Source organism: Pogona vitticeps, chromosome 4, assembly GCF_051106095.1.
Source record: "Pogona vitticeps strain Pit_001003342236 chromosome 4, PviZW2.1, whole genome shotgun sequence".
Lineage (NCBI taxonomy): Eukaryota > Metazoa > Chordata > Lepidosauria > Squamata > Agamidae > Pogona > Pogona vitticeps.
The window spans coordinates 202,960,313-202,986,622 of NC_135786.1; the positions used below are offsets into that span (position 1 = coordinate 202,960,313).

At 39.8% G+C, this 26,310-nt stretch overlaps 1 protein-coding gene and 1 long non-coding RNA gene across 2 annotated transcripts in view; one reads left to right on the plus strand and one right to left on the minus strand.

The window, feature by feature from the left end:
* The window catches only part of TRPA1 (transient receptor potential cation channel subfamily A member 1), a 42,006-nt gene extending 26,340 nt beyond the window's left edge, over positions 1 to 15,666 (minus strand). The window contains exons 1-13 of the mRNA XM_078393836.1: positions 15,472 to 15,666; positions 13,150 to 13,318; positions 11,468 to 11,643; positions 9,469 to 9,576; positions 8,466 to 8,574; positions 7,266 to 7,411; positions 6,456 to 6,592; positions 5,691 to 5,739; positions 4,610 to 4,709; positions 4,408 to 4,508; positions 3,909 to 4,078; positions 3,663 to 3,827; positions 2,117 to 2,231 (exon numbers count right to left, since the gene is read on the minus strand). Of these exons, the coding sequence (XP_078249962.1) occupies positions 2,117 to 2,231; positions 3,663 to 3,827; positions 3,909 to 4,078; positions 4,408 to 4,508; positions 4,610 to 4,709; positions 5,691 to 5,739; positions 6,456 to 6,592; positions 7,266 to 7,411; positions 8,466 to 8,574; positions 9,469 to 9,576; positions 11,468 to 11,643; positions 13,150 to 13,318; positions 15,472 to 15,588 (1,662 nt within the window). The 5' untranslated portion in view covers positions 15,589 to 15,666. The remainder of the gene's footprint in view (positions 1 to 2,116; positions 2,232 to 3,662; positions 3,828 to 3,908; positions 4,079 to 4,407; positions 4,509 to 4,609; positions 4,710 to 5,690; positions 5,740 to 6,455; positions 6,593 to 7,265; positions 7,412 to 8,465; positions 8,575 to 9,468; positions 9,577 to 11,467; positions 11,644 to 13,149; positions 13,319 to 15,471) is intronic.
* Positions 15,667 to 15,671: 5 nt separating this feature from the next.
* LOC144589356 (uncharacterized) overlaps positions 15,672 to 26,310 on the plus strand; it is a 54,816-nt gene continuing 44,177 nt past the window's right edge. The window contains exon 1 of the long non-coding RNA XR_013545447.1: positions 15,672 to 16,246. This is a non-coding gene — a long non-coding RNA (uncharacterized LOC144589356). The remainder of the gene's footprint in view (positions 16,247 to 26,310) is intronic.

Below are 26,310 nucleotides of genomic sequence, written 5' to 3' on the forward strand. Positions count from 1 at the left end.
AGCCAAACTACACAAGAGCACAGTTTGCTGTCCTCTGAAGATGCCGGCCACAGAGAATGGCGAAACGTTAGGAAGAACAACCTTCAGAACACGGCCAAAGAGCCCGAAAGACCCACAACAACCAGTAATTGAATCTTTTGATTAAAACCCTGTTACTCAGTTCTACTTACACTATGGCAATGATTCCATTGCCAGTAGCAAATTCCCACTAATTAATGGCTTCCTTTAATGATTTCAGGATGTACTTAACTCTGTCAAAGTATGTACGAAATCACCTTAACCAGCAGCTTGCCTTTAATCAGCAATGATTTGCTACTGTTGCTGATGACATCCCTATTATGCACATGGAGATGAGCAACAGAATTTCAGCCATTGTGTGTATTTCCCCCACGTACTGACTTTCCCTCCCATTTACCTTTGCTCTTACTTCTCTCTCTTCTAATTATCATCCTTTCCCTCATTTCCTTATTATGAATTTTAAGGCTAAACTAGAGTATGTGTTGTTTGTAATTGGCCATTGAAAGGTCAAGTCGCAGGTTCAATCTGTAAGTCCGACAGCTGTGGGACTTTTTTTTTAGAAAAGTATGTGAAGCATCTCAGTTTCTCTACAGAAAAGCTTGCATTAAAGCAAAGACTATTATCTCTCTTTGTTCAAACATGTTGGATTATTGGGCACTTCAAGAATTGCACCCCTTTACAAAAAGATCTCCACCCTCGACCCTTCTATCTTATTTTACTGATCTCATGAGCTTTGATCACATAAAATTCTTTGCTAAAACACATCTAGATAAGCTGCCACTTCCTTTCTTAGAAGGCTGGTACAAAGGAATTCCACGTAATGAAAGAGCCTGCTCCTATGATAAGAAATCAATCAAAAATCTGGTAAATTACATACTTTACTGTCCTTTGTTCCCAGCAAAACATGCAAGGCTACTGAGGTCTGTTTTGGAACAATTGCCTGTAAGATCTGACCAAGACAAACTTAGGATGTTACTTTCCAATCAGGACAAGATTGTCACATTTTGAATGGCAAAGTTTATATCCATCTTTATAAAAACAAAGTCTGTATCTTCTGTAGCTAACCAAGCTAACAGTTAAATTATTATGACTCAGGGTCCATTGTCACTGATGTGCTATTTTATTTTAAAGTTTACTGACTGTAGTAATGTTTATGTTTAGATATGTTTGATGAATTTTAGATCTTAGAATTTTAAATCTGAACAGAAGTTTAATTCAATCTCTCTTATACTGTGTTGTACTGTATTTTTATTATATACTTTGCAAAGTCCCCTGTACTAAAGCAAAAGAAAAAGAAGGAGGAGAAAAAGAAGAAATTCGTGAAGGCTTTCACGGCTGGGATCTAATGGTTGTTGTGGGTTTTTCATGCTCTTTGGCTGTGTTCTGAAGGTTGTTCTTCCTAAAGTTTCACCAGCCTCTGTGGCCGGCATCTTCAGAGGACAGCACTCTGTGCTCTGGGTGCTGTCCTCTGAAGATGCCGGCCACAGAGACTGGTGAAACATTAGGAAGAACAACCTTCAGAACACAGCCAAAGAGCCCGAAAAACCCACAACAACCAGAAGAAGAAATTGTTCATTTCTACACTTCTAATTCTGTGAGTGCTTCAGTTTAAAGGTAACACTACCTTTTACATGAATATGCTGCCTTATGTTTTGCTAAAGACATCAGGCCTCGCTGCAGTGGCCCTACACATATTGATATGGAGGCACTGGGTCATCCATGCATCCTCTCTGTAACTTGTGTTTTTGCTAAAATTTAACATGATACTCTATTGGGTGCTATCAGTAAATACTTTACACCCCAGAGTTTTTTTTTCCTTTTCTTTTTGGTCTCCAAAATTCCATTAATACTTTTAAACAAATTAATACTTTAAGCAAGAGATGAGGCAAAGTCATAATCCACTAGCTTTTAAACACTCACTTTGCTGTGCCACTTCTGCATAAGAAACTAGTACAACCATTCCTCACCTCATCATGATATTTTACTTTAAAATTGGTCCACGTAAACCCACCCTGGGTAATTGTCCTGGTTGTTTAAGAAGCGGAATAAAGGGGCTCTTCAAAATACTTTGCAATATTATAGCTGTGCATAGACCTACCCCATCTTCATCCACTTTATCTGTGGCCTTCACATTTGTATTCAAAATGACCTGCATTGTGCGAGTATACCCTCCAAAGGCAGCATGATGCAAAGCAGTCCAGCCTTTATAATCACTTTTGGAAAAGCAGATTAAACTTAATCAGAACATAATACAGTACAGTATTGCTGATTGTATCAATATAATTGACAGTTAAATTTGAACTTACACAGCAACCCTGAACATCCACCATTGTATGACATCAGCATTTGCTTTCCAAGAATTTTCAGTAAGGAAGAAACTTCTATCCAATGAAATTAGCTAAAATAAAATATGAGAGCTCTTTTGCAGGTGTTCTGCGACCTTACTACCTGTCTTGCTCTTTCAATACAGTGGACCCACAAAGCACCACAGAGACAGTGCTCCCCAGACATGTTACTGTACATCATCATCTTCATAATCATCATCATATTAGAAATGCAGAGTTCTGTTTTTAGATATGTATTTTTTCAATCCCCCATATATTCCTCCCCCCACCGCCTTTCTGAAAGGATATATTACAAAGTCTTTGTGCCTCTTCTTATTATCTGCTAGGAAAACAGACAATTGTGAGGTATATAAATCATTGTTTTAATGTACTATTGACATTTTTGAAAACAAAAAAAATACATACAAAGACTTTTTGATATATCCTCACATTGATCACCTGTTAGCAAAATGTATTCTAGAAAAAATATTCCTAGGCATTCTGGAATTTTCAACTAGAGTTTGAAGAGCAAAGCCTTTTAGATTTAACAGCATTAACAGAAATGTTTTGTAATCTCAACTGTTCTTATTACCCCCTTTGCCTTTTCTACTTCATCACTGTTTGCAGCAATTTCTTCATCATCACTGTGTGCTGCACCTAACAACACTGGCTTGCTGAAATTTGCATTAATACATGCAATGTAAATCCACACTATAGTGTAAGAGCTGCGATTTCCCCTCTATCAAATAGCAAAAATAGGGTGATGCATCATCCGTGGCCACTGCTATTACCAACATAATTTTATTGCATATTTGCCAATGAATTAAACCTCATAATACAAATTAGAGATGAGCCAATCAGGTCCTTTTTCAGATTCCAAATCCCAGAATTCTCCATTTTAGTAGTTCTACTCAATTGACCCACACCTAAATTGTGCTCACCTGAAGGCTTCACAACCTAATACAGACCAAGGTTCAGCTTAACTTCCTGTTAGTAAAGGAAGATTCATTTACTAATAAGAAGGCACTCTGGAATTTGGCTTGTCCTAGGCCATGAAGACCTCCTGTCTAGTCTTCCTGCAAGTGATCACAATTTATGTGTGGGTCTGGCATGTGGAACTCTCAGAATGGGGAACTCCAGGATTTTTAATAATAGTTAAAAAGCAGGGCACATGCCTGCTACATATATACTACAGTATGGAACATGAGATACCAAAATATCAAGCAAGAGATTTTCACTGATAACTTGAAGGGCATGGGTTACTATATATTTCTTTTGCTGACTAGGTGACAAGGAAAGGAAGAAAATGCATAGACATACCAGAGGAAAAGGGCACCTCTTTTCAGAAGAAACTGAACTACTTTTTCATGACCATTCTGAGCAGCCAAGTGTAGAGGAGTCATTCCTTTCTTGTCACCTTCATTCAAGAGCCTGGTGTCTTCCATATCTCGTAGAAGTCGTTGGCAGGTGTTGATACGCCCATAGCTACATAAAAGATTTATGTAGAAATTACTAAAGGTATCATGTGGAATGCAAAGTGGATGATGAAACAGAGCACAGGCTTACCTAGCTGCAAAATGCAAAGGAGATTTCTTGTCTCTGTTTTTAGAATGGATGGAAACATTCAATTGAAGGAGGCTGTTCACCGAAAGGGGTACCCCTTGTCTGCATGCATAATGTAGAGGAGTACACCCTTCGTTATCTTCATCAGTTACAAGATCTTTAATATGCTGCATCTGTCACATACAAAAAAGTGGGACCTAATAAAATATTTTGTGAAAGGTGTTTTGTATTTAACGGCATATCTGTTTTGGTTTCTCTGCTGAGGTCCCATTATATTATGGAAGACAAGCAAGCCCCCTTAAAACCTAGATAAGCATAGATGTGTAAAGAAAAAGGGAATAATTCTGTTTTATCTCTAACATTCTCTATGGTTCCAATGTTTTGTTACAAATACTGTATAAACAGAATTCTGTAAACGTATTATGAAAAAACTGGAAGTATGTTTTTTCAAAACAATATGAATCTTTATACCTGCTATTAACATACACAAAGAGACCTTTACCTTCAAAAAATGTTCATTGAGATGCTTTAAACCTCCAGGATGCAGTACTGTTAGATGCAAAAAATTACGACCAAGATGATCTTTTAATTCTACATTTGCTCCTAAATAAAAATAGAGAAAAAGAGTATTGACCACTAGCAGAAGTAGTTGCATAAACGAACATCATCATTGCTCATAATGTATTCTTTTGCTCAATTTATACCTTTTGAGAGTAATAAATTCACAATTTTCCATGATGCACAGGAAGTAGCAAGTAGTAGCGGAGTTCGCCCCTCAATGTCAACACTATCAATCTTTGCTCCCTGCAGTTAAAATTCAATAAAAAAGGATGAATGCTTTTTAAATGACCATATAGACAAAAAAAACTAGAAACTATCACATATGTATGATGAAAAGTTACTTCCTTTTCAGAATCCCTAGCCTGTTTTCCTCAGTGATCTTTTAACCAATAACAGGAACAGTCTGACAAGCATGATGCATAGGAACATATATAAGTTCATATCAAAGGAAGGCTGGGTCAGACTAACATAACATGTCATTGTGTGGTCAGCTAACTTATATATTTTATTTATTTATTTAACTTATATGCTGCCCACACTACTCGAAGGTCTCTGGGCAGCTTACAACACTTAAAGTACAATAAAAAGGCAAAATAATTAAAATGCAATTAAAAATATATACTCTAAAATGATGTTGTCCCAGTATATAGGGATTTGGCAACCATGTACCCGGCAGTGTTCCATACATACAGAAAACATTGCAAAGTGTCTCCTTTTAAAAATACAATGGGTAACATTTTGTTGGTGTAAATTTACACTGGCAGAAGCTAATGACATAAGAATCTGGTGTCAGTAAAATTTAATATTAAATTAATTAAAAGATTTATATCCCCTGTTCTAGGTAATGAAGCTTCTTTGGGCTCCCTGTTGACACTCTCAACAGGAGAAGAGAAGAAGAATGAAAATTAATTTTTGTGCAAGTTAAGCCAAACTGCACAAATAACAAGCATAATGAAATAAAATCCTCCAACATACATGACTGTTCCTCACACAGGAACCTTTTTGTAGATCTCAACCTATCCTGTTCCACTGGTTTCAAATATATATTATTAAGCTTCATCAGAATTACCTGTACTCAGATAAACCCCTATGTCAATTTCCTGTATGGGCTGAAAAGGAAATTAATTATTTCAATTGTGTCTTACACATATTACTGTGCACCCTGAAATTAGTTTATGACAGTCTCTAGGAGCATTAGAAATTCAATTAAAATTAAACATTTACCATTGATATCAGATACTCTGCCAGTTCATAGTGATCAAACAACGCAGCCCTATGGGAAAAGAGAGAAGCAAACTAAAATGTCAAGACTTTTAAAATGCAATGATGTTAGGAACACGAAGTTAAACTAGCCTTCTGACAGGGTGTAAAGATGTCAGTTGATATTTTGGGCCATTATTCAGGGGCTATAGCTTTTACAATGTTTCCCTGTTCTTCTTTGCAATGGCATTGGAGGAATGAATACTGTATATCCCATCAAAAAATGAAAATACCACACATAAGGGGTTTGATATCATATCTGCTGGTTAATATTTGTATCCTATTTATTCCAGATTATATTAACAGTGGTTCTACTACACGGCCCAACTGGGGGCTGAATCCTTCCTACGAACCATCAGGGACGGCACCCTTTCTCTGTTGCCACCATTTCCACCCCCCTGATGAATATCTGCTGGGAAATGCAGCACGAAAAGAGCGTGCATCTTTTTTCTCAGCAGAATCATGTTTCAGCCACTGCACTGGGTGCACAATCCTGCTAGGAGACAACATGAGTGTTCTCTGAGCACTACAATAATCTGTTGTGGGTAGCTAGGAAAAACCCCACAAAAGAGTTATCCATTCCTGTCCTGCAAAGTTAAAATATGACCAATGTCCACATCAATGCAGATTATCAGATGCTGGAGTGAACCCCTCTTGCCTTATTAAATTGAACAAAATAGTAATAAAAAGTATCATGGCAAATACAATGAAATTAAGGGAAGGTCTCACCTGTGAAGCAATGTTTCCTTATTTCCATCTAAAGCATCAATGATAGGTTGCTCTCCTGTATAAGCTGACATCATTAATTTAAGGATTTCAGTAGCTCCTTGGGTAGCAGCAAAGTGAAGAGCTGTGCATTTGTCATTCTGTATGGAGAAATATAAGGCACCAAGAAAATCTCACAATCATTCCCAAACTTATACTAAATTTTTTAAAAACCCTATAATGGCCTGGACCCCAATTTTACAGACTTGGATTTCAGGTCCAGAATCTAGGTGATAGGCAATAGACATTGATATATCTGTTTGTATTGACCTGATTTAAAATATACACATACATATGCACAGAGAAAAGAGAAAGACAGAGACCGAGACAGAGACATCAGAACTATTTTTGTTCTTTCAGACACCAACTGTATTCATCCTATGCAACAAACCAATGTAACAAAACAAAGTATGCTACTTATAAACTGCCTCGTAGAGCTTAAAGCACTCTGTGGCCAGTTTATAATTTAATTATCCAGGCTTCACATTGCCCCCCCCCCCAAGCTAACTGGGTACTCTGTTTACCAAACTCAGAAGGATGGAAGACTGAGTCAACCTTGAGTGGACTACCTGACCCTGTTGAGATCGAAATCAGATCATAAGCAGTCTTCAGTGCAGTATTGCAGTTTAACCAGTGCACAAAGAGGCTCCTAACAAATGCATTGTGTTCAGTAGTTGCCTAACTTTTAAAGCAGAAATCAGTGGTGATTTTTAAAAGTGCTTAACTTTGACTATATCATGCACATGGAAGTATAGCTCTTTTATAAGTTCTTACCTGCTTCAGATCAATTTGTGCTCCATATTCAATGCACATTTTTATCATTTCCAAGTCTCCACTTTGAACTGCTAAATGAAGAGGACTACATTTTCCATTATTAGTAAAGTTGATATGAGATTCAGTGGAATAGCCCAACTCTTCACCTTAAGAAAAATAATTTTAGAAGTGATTACAAACTTTGGAATATAATAATCCAAGGAAGGAGTGGACATTCACTTCTCAGATTTTGCAGTGTATTGACTTTGTGATAGCAACTGTTGCATAATTTATGTATGTATATTTACCAATCAATATAAAATAATATGATCAATAAAACAATCCATTCCATTCAAATGCTTAAAAAAGCTTTTTTCCCCTAAATCATAAAGCAGTTACCAAATGTATCAGTGTTTCTAAGAATGGGGGTCAATGACTGACAGAGATCAAGATTAGAGATGGGCACAAAGTACTTCATCCCCATTGTCGTAAGTCATCCACATGGCAGCACAGCTGGTACATGTTCCTTTTCCCCACTCCCCTCCCCTGCATCCTTCTCTCAAAGGCGGTGCTCCAGGAATCCTTGCCCCACTTCCTTGCTGCAAGAATCCATGCCTTGTCTCCTCATCTGAGTGGCCAGCTGCTGGGGGAGGTGGAGAAGGGAAGTCTGGGCTCCTACCTGGACTGGAAGATCATGCAAAGGACAGAACAGTGCACACTTGCCAGTGAGTGAAGGTACCAGTGAGGGAGGTGGGGGAAAGGAATGAGCAGCAGCTGTGCAGACAACTTACGACAAAGGGGCACAAAGTACTTCATGCCCATCTCTAGTCCAGATCAATTATGTTAAATCTTAGTTCACTGACATGGAACTACTCAAAGGGAACACTTGCTCCTGCACCTCCACTCTTCATCCACTACAGTCATAAAAAGATTAGAATGGCCAACCTACATTTTTAATGAAGTCTTATTACCATATTGTTAGAATCCCAGGGCACTTAATCTTAAATGTCTTTCACAAAAACAAGGCAACTTCATATACAGTACTGTGTTCCTATCTCCTTGCCTTGCAAATGGAATACCTGACAAAAGCAACAGGTAACTGATAGCTGTGCTCACGAACACATGAACATTTCTAAATACAGTGTGTGTAAGAAACAGGGCCTAAGTGATTGCTCCTTGGATGTAACAAAAATTAATGGAAGATCTATAAAATGCTTTTACCTCTTTTAATAAGAATCTCCATGCATCCTTTGGCACCAGAAAATGCTGCTGCATGGACTGCCATAGAGCCCATACTATTTCCTTTACATATGTTACCACCTTTTTCTATCTGCAAGACAGGGATCAAGCAATGACAATTTTTGGACATTTCACACACAAAAAGGAGAACCTGCAGCCTGCTCTCCCATTTGCACAGTACTGCACTGCTGTCACTTGTGCTCTTGTACATGTTAAGCACATGCTCACTGATTTTAAAAGAGAATTAGAGATCTACACCTGTCACACAGTTCAGGACTAGAATCTATACTAGAACAGGGACCCATATGACTAGAAATACTGATGGTATCTGTGTAACGTCCTCCCATGGGTGGCTTTCATTGCCTGAACAATGGCCTCAAAATCTAATCCAAAAGGCTGGACGATCTTCTAAAACATAAGGGTGGGGTGGGATGAGGGAAGAGAAATGGAGGAATTAAAATTCCTGTTATCTGATGTTAATTCTGATCTTCCTCACTGCTGTAAGCTTAGTACAAAAGTGGTGCATGAAGTGGTCCTGGTCACTCAGACATGGAGTGCCTCCCAATTTAAGAGATGGGAAGTAGCCACAAAAGCACCTACAGTAATGCAAGTGATCTTCCATTTCCTGATGACTGGGGCAAGAGAATCCAAGAAATAGTTAATCTACAGTAAAACAGCTCTTCTAGCATGAGGCAAGAAGGTCAGAACTGAGAAGCTCCAAAGGAGTAAGAGGCAGTTATGATGTACTGCCACTGGACCCCTCCCATCAAAAAACGAGGCACTGTACCTGAACCCCCACATCCTTATAGAAACACTCTGCTGTTCTGATATTCTCCACAGTTGCTTTGAACATTCCTTCTATTCACGTCCAATATCTGACTGTTCAATGCTATACAAAAAATTTTTGCCATACAAAAATAGGGGCACATAAAATATAAATTCATAAATGAAAAAGAGGCAAGTAAAACTAAATTGTTATACATACCAGAAGTTTCAGTGCTTCAACATTATTTTTATAACATGCTATTAATATAGGTGTGTTTCCACTTTCTCCTTCCAGGTTTATATCTGTAGTACTGTGTTCAATGAAAATCTAAATATTAAAGGAAGATATGTAAGTTTGGCCTCTTTCTCATATCATTGCTGTACCAGTTGCAGGATATTCTCATTACTAATAAGTTACATTCATAATATTGCTAAAATAATTATTATTACAGTAGATACATTTTACCTCTTCATGGAAAATTTACAAGGCAACAGACTAAAGTACATGGATTCTATCCTTTAATACATTGTACAATAAGTACAGTGTATGCTAGATTTGTTCTCTCAAACCAATCGTAAGTCTGGTCACAAAATTCTGCCAGCTAGTCAAGGCTCCTGTGTGTAGTGCATTGCACTGGCTTACTCTCAGGGAATAAAAACGGAGGAGTAACGTTTGCCACATACAGAACAGCCTTATACTGTGAACTGAATATACCTGCCTTAAACTTCCAGAATCCATCAGTTCTCTTTTGTCTGGATTCATCTTTAATTGAGGTAAACTCAACAAGTTAATTACTACTGCCAATTGAAACTCAATCCCACTGTTTTGGTATAGCTAAGAAAAAACAGGGTGGACATCAAAAGGTGTTGACTGGCTGTTAAGCTTCAAGTATCAACCATAACACATCTGTAAATTGTACTTTGCAAATACAGTAGGACCCACATATCCTAACCCTAACGGATAGTGAAAAATGCAGTTTATATCAAACACTGTAACACAGTATTTTGGACCCAGTACCTGTCACTTTTATCTTGATGAGGTCTCTATAAAAGCCATGCTGAAGTCTAGCTGGAAAGCACAAAAGGATGGGAGGTGCAAAATCTCTCCTAGGAGGCAGCTTGACTTAAGGCTTGTACTCCTCCTCCAGCCTCGCCAGCCAACCCAGCTCTGAGTTTTACAACACCGCTCTGGAAGGAAACTGCTTCTTCTAAAGACCAAAGTATCGGATTCCCTCTAGTGGCCAGTTCTGATAACTATATTTGATTATCTGTATATCTAGGTGTTTTCATTTAAAATGTTTAATCTTTTAAGACTGTGGTTAACTGAATCAGCAGATATTGATCCAGCGGATATGGGTCTTACTGTACATTATTAGTAGGGTGGGGTGGGGAAAATCTTTACCCCTCTGGTGAACCATTTCTCCAAATGGTTATTCTGCCACATTTTATTTGCTACAACAGTTCTGAACCTCCTTGTACTTCAGCTTTACTTCCCGTTACCATACTTCCCATCACCAGCTTCTTCCTGTCATAAGGAAATTTCATTTAGCAAGAAATCTTGGCCACTGATGTTTCTGGATCACTGCCCCTTTAAATCATGGATCATACATTTCCTGCCAATTCAGAGTTCAGACAAATTCATATACTGTACCAACCTACACTGTAAATCACCCATATACTTCAAAGCAATTTATAGGGCAGCAAACCTTTTGACTATACTCTGTTTGAACCTTTAAATAACACCCAGATCGATAGATATAAGATAATTTAAAGTTTATCTCCATATCTTGGAAAGTTTCAGCTAAAGCCCGCTAATGACACTGCTCTTAAAAGATGAAAAACAGGCTCTGATTAAAAAACCAACAGATCTGGTTTTTCCCAAAATCTAATCCAAAAGGTTGGAGTATCTTTTAAAACATAACAGTGGGATAAGGAGAGAGAGATGGAGGAGGATTTAAAATTTCTGTTGTTTGAGTAAGTGTCCATTCATGTAAAATCCAAACATTTCACTACTGTGAGCTTTGTACAAAAGTGGTGCATGAACAGTTTCCAAAATAGGTTTAGAAGTACTCATATGCAATATCTTTCTTGCAAAATCCAGACTTCATTATTTCAGCCTCTGACTTACCAATAAAAAGCTTTCAATGTACAGTATAGTCATGAGATTGTTTTAATCATTGGTTTGTTTACATGCAAATAAGCTTAAAGGTTAGTTTTACCTTAACTAATTCATTGTATAGGCTCTGCACAGCCAAATGAAGTGGAGCCATCGTATTGGAATTAAGAATATTTGGGTTAGCCCCTCTGCTGAGGAGTAATTTAACACTTTCAGTCTGGTTTTTTTTGGTGGCCCAGTGCAGTGGTGTATTTCCACAGGAGTCAGTCACATTTAGTGCTACAACATAAGGTAAGAAAATAGTGCAAACATTACATACCACTTATACTGTATACCACTTGTCTTTTACATAAAATGACCTCTGTTAATGGTAATATTGTAAACAACTACAAATCCTGATTTTACCCAATAAGTAAGTGATTATAGTATTTATTCACTTTCACTTGGATAGTCACCAGAATCCTATGGTATTTGCATAAGGTTTCTATGACTTGCTGTGGTTACTTTAAGAGGTGCCAGGGCAGGTCTGGGTCACATGCCTCATCACATCCCCAACTTTGCAACTGAGATGCATCCTGACAGCCATCTAGTAGGCATCCTTCAGTCTCGAAAGACTATGGTAGCGTGCTCTGTATGGAGGACTTGGAACAGCGTCTAGTGTGGCTGAGGAGGCCAATTCGAGAGTGACAATCCCTTCCACACTGGAGACAAATCCAATCTGTCCCCTGTCCAGCTCCCTGGTTTTGCTTCCTTTGTGACTTCCTCTTTGCCTCAGCCTGCTGGACAAGGGTCTCTTCAAATCCAGGCTGAACGATCAGATGTCAGAGTTTCCCATCTGTTGAGGTCTATTCCTAAGGCCTTCAGATCCCGCTTGCAGATATCCTTGTATCGCAGCTGTGGTCTCCCTCTGGGGCGATTTCCCTGCACTAATTCTCCATATAGGAGATCCTTTGGAATCCGACCATCGGCCATTCTCACAACATGCCCAAGCCAGCGTAGATGTCGCTGTTTCAGTAATGTATGCATGCTGAAAATTCCAGCTCGTTCTAGGACTACTCTATTTGGAACTCTGTCCTGCCAGGTGATACCAAAAATCCGTCGTAGGCAGCGCATATGGAATTAATTGTGGCCATCTATTAGCCACAATTAATTGCAGCAGATCACACAATATTTATATGAACATGAATAGGATTCCGGCCACTCTACTCAAATCATTTGGGGTTAAATATACATGTGTGATACATTCCCCAAAAACTAGGGGACTAAACCTAGTTTTAGTCCTAACTGGAAGAAACCTATTGAAATGTATGAATGCAAATCCCGCTGGTTTCAATGTGTCTGCTCTAGCTGAGGCTAAAATTGCATAAACAGTCATAGCTCGGTTTATGAATGCTTTGGTTAATGTAAATTTTGGTTTACAAAGCAAAATCCATTGAATATAATGTCTCAGGTTACGTTGGGTTTTTTTGGACTATGAAGAAAGTTTCCCTAGGATGCATTGTGCCTGGAGGTTTATAGCACCACCCCCATCCCTATGGCAATCTGGGTTTTGGTTTACAAATCTTTTGCATTATGTAACATCCTGTAAAACGCATTATATTCGTAAACCGAGATACAGTATGCCTGTAGTACATAAAAAACAGACATTGAAAAGTGCTGGTGGTGCAACTACAGAACAGAGGGCAGATGGAAGGAGTAACTGACTGAGAAAATATGGAGCACTCTTGGACAGTAAAGAGATCTTGAATCCAAGATCCAGTTTTTCAGAGGACACAGGTATCTTACTTTTGTCACCTTCAGCTGAAGAATCTATAATCATCTGCATGAGTTCAAGTTGACCTTGTTCTGCAGCATGATGTAATGGAGTTGCGTTTAGTTCATCCAGGGTCTTAAGTCCATCACGATTCTTCTTAATGAAACTTCGTAGTCTGCACGTACTTCCATCTGAAATGACCTAGGTTTTATTTTTTTAAATTGAGAAAAACATTGTTTATTTTCCAAAACAATACATAAATCCTAGCTAGCTATAATAGAGGTACAGGTTCAGTTTTAGACTAAGCCAGAAATAGCATGTTGCTTTAGTCATTGACCTATACCAGAAGTTAGATAGGGGAAGTCCCTCCTGTTGGTTCTGCTGGACTCTCAGAGGCACCTGACACCCTTGATCACAATTCCATTTTTTAAAGTTCTGGTATTACTTGGCTTAACATTCCCAGAAGATGGTGTGGGAAGACCTTTTTTCATTGGGCCTCAGGGCAATTCAGTCATGAGGTTCCTAAGGGATCGGTACTGTTTTCAATATTTTTAAATGCCTGTGTGAAGATGCTAGATGAGGTAGACCAGCGTGTGGGTTGGGTCTTATCACTATGCTGAGGATATAGCAAGCCCTCTGGCTTTCAGCTCATATCAGGCAGACTATGGGAAGCCTAGTCTTGACCAGGCAAATGACCACAGCCAAGCAGATTTAATATCATGAAAGTTTCTAAGGAAAAAAAAAGCATTGTTGTTGTTGTTTAGTCATTAAGTCATGTCCGACTTGGACCAGAGCACGCCAGGCCCTCCTGTCTTCCACTGCCTCCCAAAGTTTGGTCAAATTCATGTTGGTTGCTTCGCAGACACTGTCCAAGCTTCTCGTCCTCTATCGTCCCCTTCTCCTCTTGCATAGCAATGTTTAAATGACATATTGATGGGAAAAGAACAGAATTCATATTTGGACTTTAAGAACATTCACAGTTTGATGCAAAGGATTATGAGTAAGATTTCAACCTAAAGTTATATTTTAAGGGATCATTTAAGATCAGCAAGGGCACAAAGTAGAATGGGATCTACTAGTAGGCCTTGTACTGATTTACAGTAGATCTCTATGGTTTTTTGACTCCCAAAGCAGGTAAATAACATGGTGGGGGGGTAAATTGTTTATATGACAGGTCTTAATATTAATTGCTCATCTTTCAGCCTCAGTACTGTATTCCCAGTACTCATAAGACAAGAATGCCTAACTGGTTGATTTTTGACTAGATGTTCATTTAGCATTGATAGTCAGTTTTAAGAATTACTTGTGAGTGTCCCAAGTGTATGGTAATAAACATATAGATTTGTATATATGCCAGTGCATGTTCATGGGGTATAATTGATAATTGACTCTGAATATCTACTTGACTCTAGTTGGCAGATTTCAGCATTCTAACAAAATCCTACAGATCTAATGTCTGTAAATGTCTTGACTGAAGCCGCTCAGAGTGGTACCGACTTACCAGATGGGCGGGATATAAATCAAATAAATAAATAAATAAATAAATAAATAAATAAATAAATAAATAAATAAATAAATAAATAAATAAATAAGGACCTGCTTTCCATTAGTCTCATCCCTCATTTTAGAAGAGGGGCAGGAAGCATTTGACACTCCTGTTGTAATTCAAAACATGTGTAGTTCCAGAGGCTCCCCACACCTGTTTTAGTACTTTTAATACATTTATACCCCACCTTTCAGTTGAAACACAGAGCACATGGCTGCTAAAATCAAACGATCCAGCTCCACATATTACAAATAATTTAAAACAATAAAACGGTTTGAAAGGCCAGATGGAAAAGATGTGTCTGCTATTTGTGTGTTCAGGAAGCGTCTGTGCAGTGGGTAAAACCATTCTGAGCCCTTCTAGGAAAGACTGAGATAAATATTTAGCAATCACACTGGAAACAGGAAAATGCCATCCTATTTTTAGAATTCCAATTAACGTTTTGCCCTTTTCCTTATCCGAATCCCTGCGTCCTGTTCGGGAGTAAGAGATTCAACAGGTGCAGTTTTTCCACTAAAGACGTAGAGAAAGGGAAGCTTTACCTGTTGGATTTCTGACGAGGTGTCCCACATGGAGCCCTGACAGACCTGCCGCCGAAGACCCGCCCTCTCCCCAAAGAAGACTCTCTCGCGCCCCGCACCCCCTTGAGTCTTCCTCAAGGCACGTTATATGAATATGCTGTCATTTGTTCCTGCTGCTCCAGCCTCAGATCTGATTCTTACTTCCTTGCGAAGGCGCGCCACAGAAAGCCGGTGGCACTTACTTCTAAGTAGACAAGGCGAGGCTTGTACCCCGGCTGGCAGCTTACCTTAAAAACATCCTGCGAGGCAATGGAGGCAGCGTCCGCCTCGCACACCACCCCTTCGTAAGAAGTTCGCTGCTGCTTCTCCGCGGACTGGAACCACCGCAGGATGATGCGCTTCATGGTGAGCGCGCGATCGGGTCCCCCTCCTCCCGCAGCTGTTTGACTGGCCGCCTCGGCAACCTGTGGAAGAACCGCGCGAGTCAAAGAAGAGTCTCCAAGCCAGGCAAGAGCATGCCGCGCCGGCTGCCTCTCGCCCAGCCAAGCCACTTCCCTCCCGCTGCTTGCCTGAGGCGCAGAGCGCGCCCACCACGGGCGGAAAAGGCGCGCGTTGCACAGACTCTTTTGACCTAAGCCTCTGGCGCCGAAATGTCTGGGGGACGTGAACTAGGTGTGAAGAAGCGGCCGCCGAACGGTATCCTGAGCAAAGGGCGTCCGCCCCTCTGGTTTGCCACTTTAGAGGGCACGGCGGCCCAGCCTTGGCGAGACTTTGAAGGCACCCTCGGTTCCAAAAGCCCGCGCGGCAGCATCAACGGGGGCGAGGGTCTTTGCCTCAAGATGCCTGTGCTAAGGCCAACTACTCAGACACTGGAGTGGCCCGCTGCCCCTGAGCAGCGCATACAGTATTAGAGTCACCCCTCAAGTCGACCTGCCGGAGCGTCTGAATGCAAAGAGCGGGAATAAAAGGCAGAGTACTTCTTAATAAGGAGACAGAGGCTCGTCTACCATGGGGGTCTACAGAAACAGGATCATTGTCGGAGAACTTCCTCAGGAGGACAAGGTAGTGCAAAATATCAAGCACTGGTAGTCTAATTCCCATTTAATATATTGTAACCTGTAAGGAAGTAATTTTTTTATTATTTTATTTATACTTCCTTACATGTTAAATATAATAAAGCCTGCCTGCAATGCTTTTGCCCTCCCTGATTGTTTAAGAAACCCTGGGAAGGTTAAAAATAAAAAACCCTGTGAGATAACTAGAGTTTGGAAATAATTTGTTTCAGATACAGTAGTTTGTTTATACTGTACATTACTTGGATGTATAAGCTGCTTTACATCTAAGACTTTGAAGTGATGCACAGTGGGTTGAGACAAATACAAAAAGTTGCAACAGAATCAAAAATCAAAATAATCGTGGCACCACTCAGCCTAACATTTATTATCATGAGAAAGCTTGTGGGCAATAGTCTACATCTTCAGACAGAATGGCGAAAAGGGACAACAAAAACAATATTAGGGAAACTGCCTGTCATTTGTCACTTGAGGGCTGGAATCCAAAAACAGAGAAGTGAGATGCATTCCCATCCTCAGTTCCACAAGATTGGTGCCAAGTGTAGTAAAGGCCCTACTTTGTATCTCAAGCCTCATTAGGAGCATCTTCTCTGAGGACATCAGTGTTTGGGTGAGACAAAATGGGAGACGATGTCTGCTGGGGGTGCCCTGGTTCTAAGTTACTTAGAGGTTTGTATATAAGTATCCAAAGCCTCAGCCTGATTTCGCAGCTCATATCTACTAGTTATTGCAGAGCGTGCAGTAAATGTGTTACTTCTGATTAATTCCTTTCCGGGATAACTGCAAATTTTTAGCCATAGAGATGGGTGGCCTAACTTAATGGTGGAGAAGATGTGTTGCATGGTTCAAGGGCTGGCTTATACTGTGCCATAGATTGCTGAATGGAAAACGCCCTCCTTTTAACAATAAATAAAAATACCATATTTTTCTGTGTACACAACCCCCAAGGGTATAAAATGACCCCCTAATTTTGACTGTTGATGGGGTGGAGGAGCAGTTAATGTGCAACTACTCCTCCATCTCTGTCTCCTGCTGCCTCCACTGCCCGCCCGATTACCTCCTCCAGCGCAATTGCCGGGGCTCACCTCCAGCTCACGTCACTGCCTTGTCCCCTGCCCTAAGGAGACAATTGCTGGAGGAGATGATCGGGCAGAAGGAAGAGGCACCCGAGCACATGTGAGTGCTTGTTTGCCTTTGCCTCTGTCTCCTGCTGCCTCCACCACCGGAGGGGTCAAGTCGGTGATGTGAGCTGAGCCCGTCAATCCCACTGGAGATGGTGATCGGGTGGGTGGGAGAGGCAGCAGCAAAAGGCACCCGAGCGTGTGTGAATGCTCCTTCACCTCCATCTCTGCCTTCTCCTGCTGCTGCTGCCTCGGGGCCACCAGAGGGGACAAGCCGTGAGCCGTGGAAGAGGCCATTGGGCAGCAGTGGCAGTGGCAGCAAGAGGTGCCCGAGCGTGCGGGACTGCTTCCTTCCGTGTATAAAATGACACTCAATTTTTCCTCTAATTATTTTAGGAAAAAGTGTTCTTTTATACATGGAAAAATACGGAATTTTATCTGACAAATACTACGCTTGATCTTAGCCAAAAGGCCAAGAAGAAACATATAAAACTGTAATTGCTAACTATATGGTGGTTTTGAAACAGGGATGGTATTGAACTACTTTTAAAAGTAACTTTCCAGGATCTGCTTATACAAGGTCATATATTCAACCCATAATTGTTCATTCTAGCTAGAAAAGAGCTTAGGTATTTAGAGGCCCTCCCATCAACTCCTGCCTAATTACTCTCACACAGTGGTCAGGGAACAGGGGTAAATTACCCCAAATGGGATAAAAATGAAAATCATGGGGGTAATGAGTAGAGTGCTACCCCCTGATCCCCCCACCCCCTGCAGCTGAACCTCAAACTGTAAGTCACCTATCCCTGCTACATTTCCTGGTTGCGGCACTTGTAAAGCAATTCTTTTAGAGACTGGAGATAAGGCTGCTTTATTGGTTATGGCTGTAGAACAGCTGGGGGCAGTCAATCTGGCTTGTGAATGACTACTTCCGCTGGAAGTGGAAAGCTCCAATTAATGCGGGAAGTAATGTGCGAGAGAGGGATGGGTGAATTCATCACACTTGTTTAAAGGTAAGATTGTAGAAAATTTAGGGAGGGAGGGAGGGTGTATGTGAAACCATGAAAAAAGGACGTGACTGCAAGGAGAGAAGTCTCCAATTAATGGAGGAAGGAAGGTGTGAGAGAGGGACCGGGAGGTTTCATCAAACTTGTTTAAATGTAATGAGAGGAAACGGACATACTGAACTCAAGCAAGTGATTGGTGAAAATTTAGGGAGGGTGTGTGTCTGTGTGTGACACAGAGACACAGAAAGAGACTTTACTCTTTCATAAAACCATGAAAAAAACAACCTTCCAAATTTAATCTCCACTGCATTTAGCTCTGCAGGTTCTGCTGAAAAGAGCAAGTACTTCTGTTTAGATGCTAAATTTGTACTGTGCAGAACTGGAATATTTAGAAGAGTCCCGCTAACATCAAACACCTAGTAAAAGACAACTGACACATCTGGGACTAGATGTCTGAAGTGTGTAGCAATTGCATTTCTCTATTTCTCATCCCCAAAGCAGGCAAGAGTATCATAGTTTATTCCCCAAATCTGAATCCCTGCCTCTCTGCTTCTGGTCATGCTTTACCTGCATTTCCAAACAAAAGGTCTTACAAACAAAGACTGTGGCTTTCTTTATTGAGTCACTCCATCTCATATGCATTTTCCTCTTTTCCTACTGCATTGTACTTTTTCCAGTGAGCTTGTCTTCTCATGATGCCACTGTAGTACAATACCCTTTGTTTGGTTATTTTAGTTTCTAGTGAGAGTCCACACTTAGTTTGGTTTACTGATCTCTCTGACAAGTCATGCTATCTGTAAAACTCTTTCCCCACACTACATTTCAAATAAGTGAAATGTATGTAAAGTGTATACTTTATACTATATAAAGTGTATACTTTATATAGTGTATAAAATGTGTATTAAAAGCCTGCACTCCTGTATATAGCTGCTTTTCTGAGGGTGGTTTACTTTGGAGGAAATAAGTCCAGGATTTCAATGTACATAATAAGCTTAATAAATGTTGTTGTTGTTTAGTTGTTAAGTTGTGTCTGACTCTTTGCGACCCCATGGACTAGAGCATGCCAGGCCCTTCCACTGCCTCCCGGAGTTTGGTCAAATTCATGTTGATAGCTTCAATGACAGTGAGCAACCATCTCGTCCTCTGTTGTCCACTTCTCCTCTTGCCTTCACATTTTCCCAACATTAGGGTCTTTTCCAGGGAATCTTCTCTTCTCAATAGATGGCCAAAGTACTGGCCCCTCAGCTTCACAATCTATCCTTCCAGTGAGCACTCAGGGTTGATTTCCTTCAGAATGGATAGGTTTGTTCTCCTTGCAGTCCAGGGGACTCTCAAGAGTCTCCTCCAGCACCACAAAAGCATCAATTCTTTGGCGGTCAGCCTTCTTTATGGTTCAGCTCTCCCTTCCATACATTGCTACTGGAAAAACCATAGCTTTGACTATGCGGACCTTTGTCGGCAAGGTGATGTCTCTACTTTTTAAGATGCTGTCTAGGTTTGTCATTGTTGTCCTCCCAAGAAGCAGGTGTCTTTTAATTTTGTGGCTGCTGTCACCATCTGCTGTGATCATGGAGCCCAAGAAGGTAAAATCTGTCACTGTCTCCACATCTTCCCCTTCTATTTGCCAGGAGGTGATGGGACCAGTGGCCATGATCTTAGTTTTTTTGATGTTGAGCTTCAGACCATTTTTTTGCGCTCTCCTCTTTCACCCTCATTAAGAGGTTGTTTAATTCCTCCTCACTTTCTGCCATCAGAGTGGTATCATCTGCATATCTGAGATCATTGATATTTCTTCCAGGAACTTTAATTCCAGTTTGGGATTCCTTCAGCCTTTAGCATGATGTATTCTGCATAAAAGTTAAATAAGCAGGGAGACAATATACAGCCTTGTTGTACTCCGTTCCCAATTTTGAACCAATCAGTTGTTTCATATCCAGTTCTAACTGTTGCTTCCTGTCCCACATATAGATAAGGTGGCCAGGCACTCCCATTTCTTTAAGGACTTGCCATAGTCTGTTGTGGTCCCCACAATCAAAGGCTTTTGCATAGTCAATGAAGCAGAAGTAGATATTTTTCTGGAACTCTCTGGCTTTCTCCATAATCCAGCGCATGTTAGCAATTTGGTCTCTAGTTCCTCTGCCCCTTCAAAATCCAGCTTGTACTTCTGGGAGTTCTCAGTCCACATACTGCTGAAGCCTACCTTGTAGGAATGTGAGCATAACCTTGCTAGCATGTGAAATGAGTGCAATTGTACGGTAGATGGAGCATTCTTTGGCAGTGCCCTTCTTTGGGATTGGGATGTAGACTGATCTTTTCCAATCCTCTGGCCACTGATGAGTTTTCCATTGACGATGATAAAAAAATGCACTGGTCCTTTGATGTTGGGCTATGGCACCAGGGTGGGTGACATGACCTTTAGCTTGATTTGTTCCTCTTTGCACACCACACACAGAATGATTAAAGTGGTAGGAAAAGCCCCCCCCCCAACTCTGCCTTGGCTGTCTCTAGCAAGCACGTCATTGCTAGCACCACTCTGGCAGCCACTGATGATTAAATCCTCTGTGAGCTAGCAAAAACTTAATGCAATAATGCAACTTGCTAGGCACATTGGACACCTTAGTACCCCCTATACCACCCCATGGCTGGTGTGCAATGTGTTCCAGCAAAAATGGTGCACATCTTTATTAAATTTGGTTCATCTTGCTAGTTTGGTACACATCGCCTGGCAGCCATTGATACTGATGATATTATCCTGCTAGTTCGGTACACAGCCTGTGTATATTCAATAATATTTTGAATTCAAATAATGTATGATTTCTTTCCTTTCAAATCAAGGGGGTAATGTCGGCGTATATACATTTTTGGGGGGTAAAAGGTAAAAAAAGTTCCCTGACCCCTGCTCTAACAGAAGATGCTGGGATTGGAACTGGCATTTCTGCAGCCTGAGTCCTAGAGCAGAGAAATGACAGAATATTGCCCTCCATACATTTTCCTTCATTCCACCCAGGCGCCTCTGTTCTTATACTGTAGGGGGCTGTGTCATCCCACTAATTGTGAGGGTTGATTCAGCTGATTTGGTTGGCAAAGCATGTCCTCTTACCTCTCTCACTGCTGCATGCTCCCAGGTAGGAGCATACCATTCTTCGATCAAGAGTACAGAATAGCCGTGCTCCCCTGTTTTTGTTGTTGTTTAGTCATTAAGATGTGTCCGACTCTCCTCTGTTGGAACCCTCAAATAAGTACTGTTCAAACTTAAAGAGGTTTTACTCTCTCTGCTGTTGAAAAAGAAGCACAGATCAAATTCTAGATCTCTTAAGAATGACTGGGCCCTCAGAGACTGAAATATTTGGCTTCTGTTTCTGCTTCACGTTTCTTTTCATGGGAAGATGATGGCAAAGTTACAGGTATAAGCATACAATAGTCAGTGATAACAAAGCTTGTTCCAAAGTTCAGCAACAGACAAACAGTGTGAACTGAGTAATTATTTGCTAACTGTTACAGGGCAGGACTACCACATAGGCTTGGTGATGGAGAAGTATTCAGCTCTTAAATTTGTGGACCAAAATGGCATCACACATGTTTTGGTCTTGAGTAACTCACTTTAAAAAAAAAGCTATGTTGGACATACTGTATCAGAGCCATGAGAGATTTATTTTAATCCTTTGCCCCTTCTATGCTTCCATATGAACCAACCTCATATTATTCACAGCAGGGCGAGTGTCCAGTTTCACATTATATCCAGCTTCCAGAAGCAGTCTAGTAGGTAAAGGTTCTCCTTGACATTTAGTCCAGTCATGTCTGACTCTAGGGGGCGGTGCTCATCCCTGTTTCCAAGCCATAGAGACAGCGTTTGTCTGAAGACAGTTTCTGTGGTCACATAGCCAGCGCGACTAGACATGGAATGCCGTTACCTTCCCACCGTGGTGATACCTATTTATCTACTTGCACTTACATGCTTTTAAACTGCTAGGTTGGCAGGAGCTGGGACAAGTGACGGGAGCTCACTCCGTCATGTGCATTCGATCTTACGACTGCTGGTCTTCTGACCTTGCAGCTCATAGGCTTCTGCGGTTTAGCCTGCAGCACCACCACGTCTAGCCTAGTAGAGCTGGCCTTAAACAAACAACCCAGTTTAGAGAATTTTTTTTGCAGTATTACTAAATTAATGGTGGTAGCTCATGCCACCTCTTATGCAGGAGAAGATAATGGGAAAATTCCTCTTCTCACAGGAAATCTCAGAAGTTTCATTATTGTTTTTTTTCCCCTGGAAGAAATGCCAAACTGCAGAGGCTTATTAAAATACTGCAGGATTTGCATAGAAAGGGAGGAAGAAATGTCAAACAGTGTAGGATTATTACAATTCCTCCACACAATGGTGGATCTCTTATATAGGATTCACTGGAAGGGACTTCAAGTTGTGCTGGATTGGGCAGGTTCCTGTACAGAACAGTGTGAGAAAAGATTTCTGCACTGGTTGTCAGTCTGTTTCTTAACACAAGTTAAGGTGCTGCATTTAACTTATAAAGTTGTAGCAATCTGAATCCTAATAATATCAGGGATTAACTGCTGCATGATAAAAACATGCCATTTAAGATCTACTGATGACACCCATATGATGGTATTTTGGCTGAAAATGCCATTTATGTAGACATAGGGTCTTTTTATTGTAGCACTGGAATTTTGAAATTATGTACTATAGGAAACCTGTGAATTGGTCCTATATGAGGCGTATGTATGAAAGCAAATTAAGATCTTTTATGCTTCTTGAGAAAATTAAGTCTAATAGCCTCTACTCCCACTGTTTGTTTATGTGTTGGTTTTGTGTCTCTCCCATTTCTTGTAGGGTTTTTTATGTTCTTGTTGATTTGATTATTATCATTAATTTTCAAGTAATGGATAGTAATGTAACTGAAAATATGTTACAGTGCAGTCCTGTACGTGTCTGATCAAATGTTAATCCCCTTAAGTTCAATAGGAGTAGCTTTCATGTAGGTGTCTGTAGGATTGGAAATACAAATGGGATTTATGAAAATTCTGGTTTAAATGGGTTAGGTTTAGTGCCACCTTTTCTGAAGTCTTTACATGGGAAGATTTATGTTCTACAGGTAAATAAAAAACATGAGTTTGCACAGCAAACATGAATTACTCTTGACCTACTATTGAAATAGTCATACCTATGGCATAAGATCACTACTCACACTTAAATATGTATTTAACCTTTTGTGTATAGTCAAACTCAACAGATCACCTTGTCTGGGAACTACTCCTCCAAATAGAACACTAAGGTCCTGTAAATAGAAAACATAAGTGAAGGGGTTTTTGGGAGGCACAAAGAATTTCAGTTTCTTTGGAGCTGATCCTGTTTGTCTTTTTAAATCAGCTCAGATGCCTAAAGCAATCTTAAAAGGAATTGCCGAGAATGTGGAAAAATGCTATAAAAATTAATTCCTTGGGGAATTAAAAGAGTCGTAAATTTGTTGACTATAGTTTCATATTTCTCCATAATGTAATCACATAAGAAGCTAATTCAAATCAGCAGGCAAAAATTTTGAAGTGTTATTTTCCCCTGAGTGGTCAGGAAACACTTTCATGTGCTTTCTTGTAGATACAAGCTTGCTAATGGTAAAACAATGGACCCATTAGAATAAGCAGAGTTCACCAAAGATAACCGCAGATCAAACTTTCAATGAAAATGTGGCTGTTTAATAGATGGAACTGCATCTAAAGTAAAGCTACAATCATGACAAGAATGAACTTGACAATGCAATTTAATACATGTTGTGACTTGGTGGAATGTATTCCTAACTAAGGTACTTACAGAATTGCAGTTATAATCAGGATGCATTCAATTATGCCAAATCGGAGGAAATCTGTGGTGGATTAATAGTTAACTACAGTATCTATTACTTAACAGAGGCTATATATAAACAATTTGCAGGTAGTAATATTTAGACACTTGAGCATTGTTACTTCTTTTTTAATTTTGTTCAGTAAGAAAATGAATGGCAAATTAAATTTTCTGGAAACAATGTTACCATAAGTTTTTCTAAATCTTATATATTATATAATAAGACTATATGCAAGACACTGTTTTTGTGTCTGTATGATGATTTTCTGTTGTTCATATGAAGAAACAACATCAGTATTTGTATTTAGAGATAATGTTTGTGCAAAAATAGTTGTCTAAACTAGAACACAAGTGTTGCAGAATAATCACATTTTGGTGTGAGATAAAAGTAGGTTAGTATATATTTTCCAATTACAGTAATATCCTTTCTTTTGTTAAATTATTGTTAATTAACATTCACTGAGTTCTTCTATGTTATTAGCAAGCAATATATATCTTGCCCAAAAGGATAACCTGACTACATGAAAAGTGGTGGTAGTGAAGGAGGAGGAGAAAGAGGAAGTTTGATTACAGGTGAGAAGGAAACTTCTATAGAAAGAAGGTAATTAATACAAGAGAGAATGGAGCAATTTAGTGATTGACAAACAACTTTGTAAAAAAACATAATGTTCTATAAAGTAAGAAATTATGCTATCTTAATATGTAAGGCCTTTCGGAGCATAGGGGTATCATGGGAAGATACACAAAAGGGGGAGAAAGGGGTGTGCCAATAAACTAAAGGCATATGTTGGGATGAAAAGGAGTGGGGTGATAGATTGTAAAAATAGCAATATGAGCAGTAGCAATATAGTAGCAGTGGAAGCATTTCATTTGAAGAAGTTTTAAAAGAGTGAGAAAATGATTATATTCATAGGATATACTGTATATTCCAGCTTTGCCATTCTAAGATGATGATGACGGCTTCTTTTCTGAAGAAGACTATCAAATGTAGATGTAACGTGCTATGAGAATTCTCCACTTGTTTTATTATAAAAAACATAAACAGTTCTTTAAGAAACAAATTATGCAGAAATCAATATTTTAGTTACCTTTTGAAGAGGCTTTCAGAGATAAGCGCTCTCAGCGTTACATGAAGAGTTCCCAAGTCTCAGCTGTCTGACTTCTGCTGGTTTCTATCATACAGTGCTGCAAACAGCTGTGCAGCGTGGAATATCACTCTTGACGTGAGAGTCATTTATGTAACAGATATCCAGCCAATGAAGGAGCTGGAAGGAGGAGCATGCAATTTCAGAATATGTTTCGGGACCCCATTTTGTTCTAACATTTGGCAGTCAATCATTTTCATGATTGGCTCTCTTTACATTATTATTTTTCCTAATGCAGTACAAATTCACTGTATGCTATTGCTTGACCACTTTTAGTGAACTAATTGCTTCTAGATAGACTAAACAACAATGCACATCTGTATAGAAAGATTCATTGTCTTAATAAACCGTTTTTTAAAAAAAAACACAGAAAGAGAGAGAAAGAAAAGATATGTGGTGCATTATGGCATCATAGAAAGCTTGTGTATATTTTTTTCTTTACCTGAAGGAAAATTGTTACCTTTCTGTGCTTTGCTCTAAAATGGAACAAAATTATTTCTTTAAGTTAAATTCATTTTCTAACCCATCTGAACTGGACCTGCAGTACATTCAAAATTATCAATGTCTACGTACTTGTAGCCTTTTGTTGCCATTTTGGCTTGATTAGAGAATATTTAGTATGACAGAATCTCTTCTTTAAAGAAGAACTGTTGGGACTCATCTCCCACACTGTACAACTGCAGTTTGTACTGCAGTTGTTTCTTACCAATTCATCTTGTGGTTTCTGTAAAGAATCACCTGTGGCATTCTGAAGAAATTAAACTACTCCGTAAGTATTGACCTACAGCCAATATGATGCTCATGCATATCACATGACTTCCTTCAGTTGCCCCCCCCGCCCCGAATACAGCCATAAAACCCAAACATTGGCCCTGTGTGATGGCACTGGGAAACAGACATTGTCCCCCCTACTTACACCATATTCTTATGAA